General features: G+C 40.1%; 1 protein-coding gene across 11 annotated transcripts in view; it reads left to right on the forward strand.

The window, feature by feature from the left end:
* The window catches only part of PPP4R1 (protein phosphatase 4 regulatory subunit 1), a 65,476-nt gene that overhangs the window by 18,745 nt on the left and 33,335 nt on the right, over positions 1–13,396 (forward strand). For all 11 annotated transcript variants that reach the window (XM_039548161.1, XM_039548164.1, XM_039548163.1 and 8 more), the window contains one exon: positions 4,400–4,506. In XM_039548161.1, coding sequence (XP_039404095.1) covers positions 4,400–4,506 — 107 coding nt within the window. The remainder of the gene's footprint in view (positions 1–4,399; positions 4,507–13,396) is intronic.

Consider the following 13,396-nt stretch of genomic DNA (forward strand, 5'->3'; position numbering starts at 1 on the left):
CTCATGCTGAAGACATGCAGGTGAAACTATACTGGCTTTGTTCTGACAGGGACATTTCTCATCATTTTAGTATAAATTAGGTTATTTCTCCTGATCTCTAACTTTATGCTGTTTTTGTCTCAGTGCTTCTGATCCTACTGTATGTCAAAGAATAAAATGTAGCAAAAATGAAAAACCTCAAAACAGGGGTTTTTTTGCACGTAAATTTGCAGGTCTGTGCATACCAAATAAATCACTTACAAATAACAATGTAGCTTGAGAAAGTTTACCTTTTAAGTGTAGGTTAAAATGATTTAAGCCGAACTAACAAAGGACAGAACCTTCCCAAAGCACTGAGAAAAGTCGTAATTACTTCAACAATACTTGAATGTACTTCTGCATGGTTAGCCTTTCTTCTTAGGAGTACAGAGATGTTGATTTTGAAATTGGGAGTTTATTCTGAATGTTCTCTGAGCTTGTTTGGGGAAAACACTGCCAAGCTCAGTTACTACTGCCAGTATTAATTTAAACACAAAATGTCACTGGTGCTCTCAGGCACGTGGTGTGACACTTTGAGATGTCTTGTGCAGGGCTAAGAGTTGGACTCAGTGGTGCTTATGGATGCCTTCCAATTCAGCATATTCTGTGATTCTGTGAAATTTTGATTTACAAGTTCTGAAAAAATGGTTGAAGAAAAAAAAAAGTATCTCTGGTTTTGTTTCAGTTTTTTAACATATGCTTATTAGCTAAATTCACTCCTTGTGCAGATGAAGTAATTTAAATTCTAAAGTAGAAATTTATTAAAGGGCTAATGATGTTCAAAGGAGTTTAAGTAAGCAAAGCAAAGATATTTGTAGTTCTTCTCAGAGTATATTGTCAGAAGACAATATATAAGACATATATTATGTCTGTGTTTACAGTCTTCCAAATACCTGTCACCTGTATCTGGCCATAAAGGTAGGATGTTTGTAATCTATTCCCATTTTGTCCTGCTGCTAATTGCAGTTGTGTGCCTACAAGATATCCTAACAATCAGTTTTCCCTAACATTGGACACGATCATGAAAATTCGAATTTTGCTAAATATCCTCCAGTTATGCACATAGTACTGGAAGTGCTTGGACTGCATGCTACATTGCAGCCTTTGATCTCTGCCCTTTCTTTGGTGTGTAAACTGTTTAATGGATAAATAGATGCATTGCTGTTTAGGTGGCAGTCATAGACCAAACTCAGCTATGATGAATAAATAATTTTCAGAGTTCACAGCTGTGGGGTTACTGATTTGAAGCATCACTTGCCAAAATAGCTTGCAAAAGTCTCTTTGGCCCTGGAGGAACTGTGTACAAGATCTGACTGAATGGGCAAGAAGATGCAATTCTGTTAGTTGTTGTGATGAAGACAATTCTTCTGGCACTGAGAATGTGTAAAGGTAGAAATTTTTAGTGTAGCCTAGTGAGTGTCTCATTAGAGGCAGGTACTGCACAAATCCAAGCCAGTGGCAGGAGGGCAATGGCAAGAAGCCATTAATCCTTGTCCAAAATTGTGCCTTCATTAACTATAAATAATGTACAGCAACAGAATATTTGCTGTTCAAATCATTATATTGTCGTCATTAATGGTGGTGGACTAATGTGTGTCACATGGGTGCTTGAAGGAGTCTGATTCCCTGTAAGAATGCATTTTATGCAAACGCATTGTCATTATCCCTAGAAGAAACCTGCTTAACCTCTTTTCCCTGTCACGGGAGATACCTCCTTGCCTCTGCAGCATGAAGCATGTCCACCTATTTTTGTGTTTTATCTGTGTCTAGATCAGACAGATAATCCTTCAGAGCTATGTTAAAAATTCAGAAATGCTCCCCTGGTACTCACCTGGCAAGTTGCAGGGCAAGCTACCTCTTGGCTTTGTGTTACGGTGCTCTGCATTGGGAGTTCACTGCATCCTCTGTTGTAGGCTTTCTGTAGCTTGGCTGGCAAGAAGGAAGATCAAACTTCTAGTCAGGGCACCAAGTGGGAGCTTACAGGGCTCAAGTCATTCTACAGTAGTTGCCCGTGTGCCAGATCATAGCCTGTGGCAAATACAAAGAAGGTTTAGCTGTGTCCTGTATTTTTGTTTTTGAGACAAGAAGAATTTTGGGAGATTGTTGGGATAATGGCAGAACTAGATCACGGCCTGTAATGTTTGGAGAGCATGAGTGGCTGTCATCTCCCAGAACACAGGATGGATGGATGGATGAATGAATGGATTGAGTTAAGAGTTTATTCTGTGATTACTGGCTGCCTACCCAGTTAAGTTTGCTGAAGTGAGTTTAGCTTACCCTGGTGCCCTTTGTTGTTTTGCTTTACCAGAATCTGCCTGTTGTGAGAGTAGATCCGTGTATTCCTTTAGAATCCAAAGAGGGAAATACCAGCTGGATGCAGGTGGGGGCCATCTTCTACATTTAGTGCACGGAATAAGTTGAATGGGTTTAATAGATAGGTCAGATCTACTTCAGGTTAGGATTTCTGTTTTCTTCTTCTCCTCTTGAGCAGGTTTATGGTCTCCTGCATAGCCACACGTCCAGCCCTCAGGAACTAGTGAAGACACTGTGGCATTCAGCTGCTATAATCCAGGATACTACTAACAAAGCTCTGTGAGAAGATGAGAACTTCTCAAAACTCCCAGCATAGTAGAGGGCCATTCCATAGTCCCCAGGAGTCAGATGGCATTTTGTGCTGTTTATTAGATGGGTTGTAGTGCTGTTTACTGTGGTTCCTTACCTGCTGAGACTCAGTGGGTTAGCTGATTTGTCTCTCACTTTCCAGGACTACATTTAATATGTAGGAGACACATGTCCCCCCAGGGTGGTGTATGAAATTGCTTCATCTGTTCCTCTTCTCTTTTCAGAGGTGTCCAGCCCTTTAAAAGACCAAGTCAACTCTGCTTCTAGGTTAGTGTGTCACGCAGTCTGTTTCTCTGTTAGGATTTTGATGGCTGAACTTTAACTGCATATCAAAATCTCTGTTGAGAGATGTTGTACTTCTGTCAAGTTGAAATGAGCAAGGGAGAGGAAATTTGTTAAAGGCAAACAGTTTCTTCAGTTTGTTTTTTAGAAGATTTTATACATCTGTATTCCGAAACAGTTTAGTTTTGCAGGTGGCCAATGTGAAATATTTAAATTACTGATTTTCAGTTGGAGAAAATAGAAATGTCTGCTTAGCTTTGGGAATTCATGGAAACCAACTGCCTTTCTCTGATTGCATGGAATTGTGAAGTTCTTAAGCTCACTAGGAACGTAACCATCTGTTTTCTTACCTGTTGGTGACTACTGCTCACGTTCACTGTTTGTAGTGAGCATGATGAAGTTCAGGTATGCCTCTGCTCTTGTCTGCAGCACTGCTCTCTGTCAACAGTGCTTCTACCTAGGCTACATCCTAGGAGTGTTTCTGTCCTTCAGTTCTGGAAATAACTGGCATTTGACACTTGGTGCTTCAGCATTTTGTTTCAGGGCATTACCAGATCTACCAGCATCTTGGACACTGGCCTATTCCCATTCCGTTATCCAGGGATAATCCTGCTAGCTCTCTGAACTGATGGTCAACCCATGTTATCCAAAAGGGTGAAAAGAGTTACACCATTGCAGGCTGGTTTTGAGGAGAAAGGTTGATTGCCAGACATTCCTAGCTGCATTGTTCATAGGGCTGTCTCGGTATCTGATGGATATGACTTTGTAACATAGGCTGCAGCAGAACCTCGGAGGACAAAATCCCAAATCTTGTCACTCACAAATTATTCCATAGAAAATTGTCTTGTGTATTCAAAGTAGTAACTGAATTGATTATGACTTATTTCGTGTTTTCTTAATGTTTCTACTTTGCTTAATGTATGTCTCAGGTACACATGGGTTGGGTAGTACATGTTATTTTTACAGTATATACCCATAGCATTCAAATGAAGTTTGACTTTTAAATGTCTCCATTGGTATGAAAATCTTCAGCTTGACTGTTCATGCTTTTGTGAAGTAAGTTCAGAACTCTATTTAAAAACATTTCAATGATAGTAGTGTTATTTTGCTTTGTATGGAACAAGTTAGGGAATTCAGAGATGAGGATGGAAGGCTGATTCTGACATCCTAACATTCAGCTCCTGTTTGCCCACTTAGCAAGTGATTACTATTTCTGGTCTTGGTGGCTGGTTTCTCTTATCCTTGTAAACGAAAGCATACTTTCAATGTTACATTTAAAGCTAACAATTCTTTAAGATTATGCCAGGTATCAGAAGTAAGAATTCCCAAAGCAGGGCTAACTAAATTTACTGACCTAAGAGTGAATATATGTAAAATTGTATTTGGTGTAAGAAACTTGTATGATTGCACAACTTTTTGATTTAGCTGTATTTCTGGACACAAATAATGCTGATTTTTAATCTTTCTTGTAAACTAGGCAAATGGTGGCTCGAAGTTTGCTGGACACTTTGAAGGAAGTCAGTGATGATGAGAGAGATTGTATTGCTGTGTTGGAGAGAATCAGCAGATTAGCTGATGATTCAGGTAGGTAGCATTAAACATTTTACTGGGTTAATATGGGAAAGTCAGAGGTGCTGAACCTATGTTTAGCACAGGACCAGTGTGTTCTTTCTCCAGTATTCAAACTAGACTTCTGCAAATACAGTAAAATAGTGTAAAATTTAATTTTTCTAAATCATCCCCCAGAGATGACTTTCTTCTTTACTATTTTAATCAACAGAATTAACACCCCTCCAAAATGTGGGACTGCAGCTTTCCACCAGTACATTCTTTAGTAACTTTTGTTATGTACTTTTGCTACTCAAGACATGATCATTTTAGATTTGTAGATAAAGATTAGGTTCTTGCCTTGAAAATAAACTTGGAAACCATCTGTCCAAAACTCCTATAAATTTTGATAGAATTTAAATGCTGAAGTTGTTCCTTTAGACCTTTTTGAGCAACCAGGTGTGAAGGTAAGAGAAGCAGCAAGAATTGGTAAAGGTGCAAATACAGAATCAGAGAATGGTTTGGGTTGGAAGGGACCTGCCATGGACAGGGACACCTTCTGCAAAACCAGGTTGTTCAAAGCCCCATCCAGCCTGATCTTGAGCGCTTCTGGGGATGAGGCATCTGCAACTTCTGGGTAACCTGTTCCAGTGCCTCGCCATTTTCATAGTGAAGAATTTCTGCTTTGTATCTAATTTAAACCTACCTTCTTTCAGTTTGAAGCCATTACCCCTTATCCTGTCACTACAGGCCCTGTGAAAAGTCCCTCTCAGCTCTCTTTCAGGCCTCTTTAGGTACTGGAAGGCTGCAGTAAGGTCTCCCCAGAGCCTTCTCTTCTCCAGGCTGAACAGCCTCAGCTCTATGAGCCTTCTCTCATAGGAGAGGTTCACTAGCTCTCTGATCAGTTTCATGGCCCTCCTCTGGACTTGCTGTGACAGGTCTACATCCTTCTTATCTTGGGGTCCCTAGAGCTCGGTGCAGCACTGCAGGTGGGGTCTCACCAGAGCAGAGCAGAGGGGCAGAATTCCCTCCCTCGTCCTGCTGGCCACGCTGCTTTGGATGCAGCCTAGGACATGGTTGGCTTTCTGGGCTCCAAGTGCACATTGCTGGGTCATGTTGAGCTTCTCATCAACCAACACCTCCAGGTCTTTCTCCTTGGGGCTGCTCTCAGTCCATTCTCCACTAACCCTGTATTGGTACCAGGGGTTGTCCTGGCCCCAGTGCGGGACCTTGTCCTTGGCCTTGCTGAACTTCATGAGGTTCATGTGGGCCCACTTCTCACAGGGTCCACATGTAGGCCCTGTGGATGCCGTCCCTTCCCAACCGCACCACAGAGCTTGGTGTTGTGGCAGACTTGCTGAGGGTGCTCTCCATCCCACTGTCCACATCACCGACCAAGATGTTAAACAGTGCTAGTCCCAGTACTGACCCCTGAGGAGCTCCAGTTGTCACTGGTCTCCCCTGGATATCAAGCTGTTAACCACAGCTCTTTGAGTGCAACCATCCAGACAGTTGTTTATCCACGGAGTGGCCCATCTGTCAAATCCATGTCTCTCCCATTTAAAAACAAGGACATAACCAGAGTGTCAAATGTTTTGTGTAAGTCCAAGTAGATGATTTCAGTTGCTCTTTCCTTATCTACCAACACTTTAACCCCATTGTAGAAAGCCAGGAAATTTGCCAGGAATGGTTTGACCTTAGTGTTGGCTTACCCATCACTTCCTTATTTTCCATGTGCCTTCTCACAGTTTCCAGGAGGATCTGCACCATGATCTTGCTAAGGCACCAAGGTGAGACTGGCCTGCAGTTCCCTGTGTTTTCCTTTTTTTCTCTTTTTAAAAATTAGGGGTTTGTTTTCCCTTTTCCATTTGGTGGGAACTTGACTGCACTGCCACAATTCTCAAATACGATGGATAGTGAGTGGCTTAGCTGCTTCTTCCACCAGTTCCCTTAGGACCTGTGGATGCACCACATCAGGTCCCATGGACTTGTGCACCGTCAGGTGTCTTAGATGATCTTGAACCTGATCTTCTTCTGGGAGCAGTTCTTCATTTTCCCAATCCCCACCTTGGCCTTGTGTGACTCAGGTGGAGAATTTGCCACTGAATACTGAGGCAAAAAACGTAACATTGAGTACCTCAGCCTTCTCCATGATCAGGGTAACCAGGTTTCCCACTTTTTCTAGAGAGGGCTGATATTTTCCCTAGTCTTCCTTTTATCACTGGTGTATCTACAGAATCTTTTCTTGTTGCCCTCGACATCCCTGAATAGATTTAATTCTTTGAGGGCTTTAGCATTTTGGACAATTCTTCTGTATTCCTCCTAGGCTACCAGTCCTTGCTTCCACCTTCTGTAGGCTTCTTTTTTTTTTGCTTATGTTTGTCCAGGAGCTCCTTGTACATCCATGCAGGTCTCCTGGTGTTTTTGCTTGACTGCTTCTTTGTTGGGATGCATTACTGCTGCACTTGGAGGAGGTGGTCCTTGAATATTAACTGTCTGGGGCACCTGTTCCCTCCAGGGCTTTATCCCATGGTATTCCACTAAGCAGATCCCTGAATATGTTCAAAGTCTGCTCTCCTGAAGTCCAGTGTAGTGAGCTTGCTGTGCACCCTCCTCGCTATGAGTAGGAGGGCTCTGTAGATCCAGTATGTCTGTTGCTAATCAATATATTGGGACTGCTGGGTGTTTGGAATAAAAGGCAAAAGCAAGAGAATAATGAAAAACAAATGCAAAAGAAAAGGAGTGCTTAAAAAGCACTATGATGGGGCAGTGGATGAAGAGAAAAATGGTGTGGACAGAGCTGTGACAAAATTGTGCATTAAAGATGCTCTAGAAAGAATTAAGGGCTTGATTTCAACATAGCTGGTACACTTGACACACCAGAAGGAAGAAAGTCTAGCAGCAAAACATCAGAAAAGATGTAGTCATTGTTTTGTCATTGGTCGTGGAGTGCTATGGAGAGAAATTTGTATTAAATCTTGAATGAGAAGAAAATGTTTCTTCTCTTTAACGTCTCTTAGTTTCTCTCCCTTCTTCTGGAACTGAAGAAAATAATGCTTTCCAAGGGTAAAAATATATTCTTCTGATTTCTGTTATTCTGTCATTACTGTCTTAATTTAAAATGCATGTTTTTAATTTTCTGAGGGAATGTCCTTGTTTAGCCAGAAAAAGTAACCTGTTGTAAGCATTACATAATTGTATTGAGTACCTCTCCAAGGATTCTATAAAAGGGAAAAAAAGTCACTATTGACTTACAATAAAATGTGTCTTTAATTGAGAACAGTGGCATGCTACTGTTTTTTGAGTGCTTTGCTAGCAAAACTCTGCTTCTGAAATCTGCATGTACAGTTGCCTGTTTGTGTGGCCCTGTGAATAGTTTTGAGCATCAGAAACTTTCTGAAGCTCCAGTTCAGTTTAGAAAATAGGACAGATGTGTCCAAGGGAAAATGGCCTCTTGCAGCAACTTGTAGCCTTAGGCTTTTCATTGGTGACCAACTAAGTGTGTCAAATTGAAGTTTATTTAGGCAGAAATGCAGTGGAAGCCAAGAGTTGAGCTCAAATCAATTTGTTGTCTTTAACAAGGGTGGGGTACATTTTTAGTCAGGGCTGATATTTTCTCAGCGTCAGTAAAAGCAGCAGTTCAGGCTTTTCCTGCATTGTAGAAGTTGTCTCAGATCTGCCAAACTGGTAGTGCTGGATTCTGGAGCTGCCCCACAAGTAAAATTTCTGCAAACTTAACTGTGAGTCTTGTGCCTCGAGCAGTTGCAGTATTGGACTTGGCTGGTTTCGGTAAGACAGGTTATTAGGATATCCTTGTGTTCTAAACCATGTGAAAATTCATTAGGGACCTAGATCTGCTTTGTGTCTTCTTAATATATGAGCTTGACTATTATTCGTACTGCAGCACAGTGGGTTTTGTTTATTTTTTTGTTTTGGCGTTTTGGTTTTTTTGTGGGGGTTTTGGTTTTTGTGTGTATGTATGTTTAAGGTTGTTACTATTAGTTTTTGTCTCGCCTGATGCTTCTTTCCACTGACGATATTTTTTTCCAATTTTTCTGTAAAACATAAAAGGCCCTGAATTTGGAAGAAGAAAACATTGTAAAAGTGTCTGTGTGTTTTAACTTGCCTGGTTAGAGCAAGGTATTTGTATAGTTAGAGCCATCCTGGAGTCAAACCTTCATGTTTAAATGCTTAAATAAATAAAAATAAAAGCAAACTTGGAAGTCAAACTAAACTACGACTAAGTGCAGGTCTTTTCACTTCTAATTGTTGATACTTGTCAGTCTTAGGCAGTTCTTTTAACATTTGGAGCTCTTTGTCTTCTCTTGTCAAATCAAGTCATAGAAAGCGAGGTACTTTTCCTTTTTTTTTTTCAGTAGTTGGTATAATGAGGTTGGAATTGAAGAATGTACCCAGGCTATAGTATCTGTTCTCTTTCTGGGCTACTGATGCTGATTTCTAAAGTAGTGAACTAGAAATACCAGCTATACTGAAGTTATCACGGGAGTCCTCTGTCCTGTTACCTTGCAACTTCCTAAGTCTTACAGTTGGGCTGATGTTTTTCAAACATGGTTTTTGCTTGAAAAAGAATCAATCTCAGGGTTCTTTTAAAATTCTTTGCTTTTGTGGTTTGTTGGTTTGGGGTTTTTTTTAGCTTTTTTTCAGGTTTGTTTTGGTTGTTTTTAATACCTTTCCATAAGCTGGGGATATGCTGAGACAGCCATTTCTGTGTTTAAAAGCAGGAGAATTTCCAATCATTTTCATTCTTCATCTACTGTGACAAAACTTTGAGAACCTAAATGTCTTAAGAACCTAAATCTTGGTTGCGCTGAATACTGTATTAATGTGGAATAAAAATTAATCTTTACTAGAAAAATACTGGGTCCAAATATATGATTGTAGGATGAAAGGCTCAAAAAAAATCATGAGAGTATGGTTTGCTATGATTGATACATATCTTGAGATCCCAGCTGGCTAGCCAAGACTTGAATTTTTTGAGGCATCATGGCAAAAGCAAATATTAGCTGTAAAACTGGTTTTATAAAAACTTTTTGTCAAAAAAACAAATCTGAAAGAAATAGCTTTTGGTGGAAACTCATTTGGACTCCGAGTAGAGTTGTAGTGAATTGTATTTTGTGAAAGAGAGTTTTGATTAGCATCGTATCTGCACATAAAAATGATATAAAGTGTATCTTCTCCTGACAGGGTAGTTTGCACTCCTCCTAATGAATTAATTCCAGTTTACATGTGGGTAACGAATTAGTTCCAGTTTACACTTGCAGCCTTAAAATCACTGGTGTGTCTCTCCTGGGAAAAAATACCCACTTCAGGTGGTACTGAAAATGAGCTGCTCCCAGTGCTGGCAGAGCACAGGATTTGCCCTGCCCTGGTATCATGTGCTGCTGTTGTATGTACATGGCAGCACAGAACAGCTGTTCCATGGAGGGAACCCATGAGTGGCATTTGGGGAATAACCTGCTGCCCACAAGGCCCATTGCTAAAGAAAGTTACTCTCCAGATCTGACTTTGGAAGACTTCAGAGTTTGTCTTCATTGCTGTAGTTGGGTGTTGCTGTTAAATCTGTGATTCTGCTGTGGGATTTGGGGATTTTTGAGACCTAAACTCTAGACTTCCCTACTGTCTTTGGTACCAAGTTTCCTAGAGTAGTGGCAGCTACTGAGATACTTTGCACTGCTTTTGAATCTGCTGTTCAATCGCTTTGTAATTTCTCTGTTTCTTTAGGGGTGTTGGGTATGACTTCCCACTTAGATGTTTTTACGGTGTCTTTGAATCTATGCAAGCCGGGAAGCAGTTTGGTGTAGAAGCCCAGTGCTTGGCAAATGTTAAGTTATCCCCCGTAAACCCTTGCTAGATTAAAAATGCTTATCTTTGTGTTAAAACAGCTGGGTCTTCTTCATTCTCAAATGTAGACTAGCCACAGGCTTGTGAGAGCTTAACAAGGGCCTTATGTCTGATTTTTTCACTTAAGTAAATTAGTATAATTCAAACATTTTTTATTTGGTACCAGCTTGTGAGTAGCTTAGATGATACAAGATTTCATCATTGTGTGCTGAAGTGAGATTAACTGGCTTTGAAAGTTAGCCCCAGCCTGAATTACTGCATTACTGGCATTTTGCTTAGTGTGCAAGAGGCTCCAGAAGCTTTAAATCTTATTTTCTGAAGTTTCTTTAAAAGTGAGAGTCTGTATCTTCATTTCTAAAATACATGTGTAATTTAGCTTACTATGAAATAGATACATACAGATATCTTTCTAATGAAATGATGGGGGGAAAACAAAATGGCATCCTGAAGGGCTGGTGCCTATTTGTCTGAATATAGCCAACTAGAATGTTTTTCTTCTGAATGAAAAGTAGTCTCTTTACTGCAAAGAATCAGTTGTGAATGCAGTTTCCAAAACAATCTGATTTTGGAAACAATTATTAGGCTAATCGGTCATTAAGTTTTGAAGCTCTATAATCAGGCTTAATGTGGATGGCCTCACAACCCTAATCACTTAATAGTGTGCTTAAGTGGTTTTATTAATGTAGGTTCAGTTACTGGTGTTGGTATACTGCAGCATTTCATGTAACAAAAATCTTCATATGTAAGTAATAGTAATGGGAAGGCAATATTTGCCTTTCCGAGCTGTCAGTATCTCCAGCTGTACTTTCTTCCCTTCCACATCTTCATGTTTCAGGATTTTCCATACCTCATTTCCCACCTCGTGCTGCGCTAAGATTTTTTTCCTGTTCTTGATGTAAACCTCCTTTGTCTCTCCATGCATCTGATGAGTGACTAACGCTGACTTTACCCTCCCTCATTAGTCTGTGTTTCACTCCTTGCTCTGCCAGTCAGTAATGAAATCCATTTCTGGTTAGTAGGAGAAAAGAACCTGACTACTGAAGCAGCCCATGAGTCAGACACATCAGCCTTTCTGCTGGACTCCTAAGCTAAAAGGGATGGGCTCTGATTACAGTGTATTTCCACTTGTCTAGCTTTTCTTTAAACTTCAAAAGAGGGAGGAAAGTCAGAGGGAAAGATGAAATGGGAAATGGTAGAAATCGAAAGGGAAAATATGGGTGTTTGTAGAAGGAAAATGAGGGAAATGTAAAGTTATATTTGGGGAAAGAAGAGGATAGATGAAGCTGTGTTAGAGTGGGGAAGGTTGGGTTGGATATTAAGAAAAGTTTCTTCACCCACAGGGTGGTTGGGCACTGGAACAGGCTCCCCAGGGAAGTGGTCACAGCGCCAAGCCTGACAGAGTTTAAGAAGTGTTTGGACAGTGCTCTCAGGCACATGGTGTGACTCTTGGGGATAGTGCTGTGCCGGCCAAGAGTTGGACTTTGGTGATCCTTGTGGGTCACTTCAAACTCAAGATACCCCATGATTTTATGAAATATTTTTTTTATAGAGTAGAAGTGTTAATGCAAAGCCGTGCACTTACACCTTTCCCTGTTGCTCACAACCCTTAATAAGAACAAAGGGCAATATTATTAATATTCAGATGTACTTAAAACATAGATAAAAATTGTCAGTTAAAGCAACTTTAACATCATCAGTGGTTGTTCCCCACATACAGGAACACGAAAACCTTTCAACCCCTCACAAATACAGGGGAAATTCACTGCTGCTTGTATTCCAGAATGGTCATATTGGGATAATGAAAGTGTTGCAGACTTTTTTCTAAATACTGTGCATTGCTGCAGAATAAAGCATTGTGCAATAAATCTAGTTGTGGGGTGGTTCTGGAATAATGACTCAATTTACAAATAACTGCTCTGCAGCAATTAGCTGGTATTACACTGTGCAGTTCTACAATAATCCCCTTTTAATTTCTAGTATGCAGCTAACGGTGGTGTTTTACTTCTTCATAGCTGAAGTGAAATAGAGAGTGAACTGAAGACTCAGCAGGGATGAAATAAACATTACACATTTATATATCTAAGCTGAGTGTATGTGCTAGTGGTAGCCGGGTGAGCGTGCTGGCACTTTACATGAGAGATGGTGTCAGATTTTAGGGGAAATGTGTTTTTTCATCAATGAAGAAGAAACAGTTAAATTACTTCTATGGTTTTGGAGTCCGTTTAGGATGTTGATTTGAATGGTCATTTGTGAAATAGCTAAAACTGAGGGTTTGTTTATGCAAAAAAAAGTCTGCCCAGGTTCTGGAGATGTTGATTCAAACATATTGATAGTTTTGTGTGATCTGGAAATGAAGAGAGGTAGAACCCTGTCATTTTATTCTGGAAACTTCTTTTCAAAATTATTTCATGGACAGAAGAAATGGAAGCTGTTTCCACTGTCTTCTGTCATTCTCTTAATTTTGCTTGATTCCTAAAACTCAATTCAGTGTAATTCTGTATCTAGATAATACACAAGATAGGACAGAATGAAATAAAATGCTAATGAGTAAGGAAATCTAGTCTTTTAGATCAGTATTTATTTTCAAAGTTTTTGTTTTAACAAATTGCAGGGTTTCTTTATAGTAGATTGCTACTTTAAGGAATAGACAGACTTGTACTTTCAGGAGATAATGCTGATCTTCTCAAACTTAAAAATACTTCCTCTGCCAAATAGAAAAATACTTTTCCGTGCAAGGGTTATGTAGAACCTAGCTGTACACAGAGATTTTTCCAGACTGCCTAAAATAGAAACTTGATGTGAAACAAAATTCTCCACCCAGATTTTGTTTATACTGTGTGAAAGCCTGGTCCTGACTATATTGTACAGTGCAAAAAATTCAGAGTGCAGACGTATTCCCCAGCTGGATGAGCCTGTGCTTTAAGAAGCTACATGTAACTGCTGTGCACTCTTCACTGTGTTGATAACTCTGCTGGTTTTGGCTGAGGTAATTTTCTTCATAGTAACTAATATTGGGCCATGTTTTGGATTTGTGCTGGAAACAGTGTTTAAGCTGCCTTAAATT

Source organism: Corvus cornix, chromosome 2, assembly GCF_000738735.6.
Source record: "Corvus cornix cornix isolate S_Up_H32 chromosome 2, ASM73873v5, whole genome shotgun sequence".
Classification (NCBI taxonomy): Eukaryota; Metazoa; Chordata; class Aves; order Passeriformes; family Corvidae; genus Corvus; species Corvus cornix.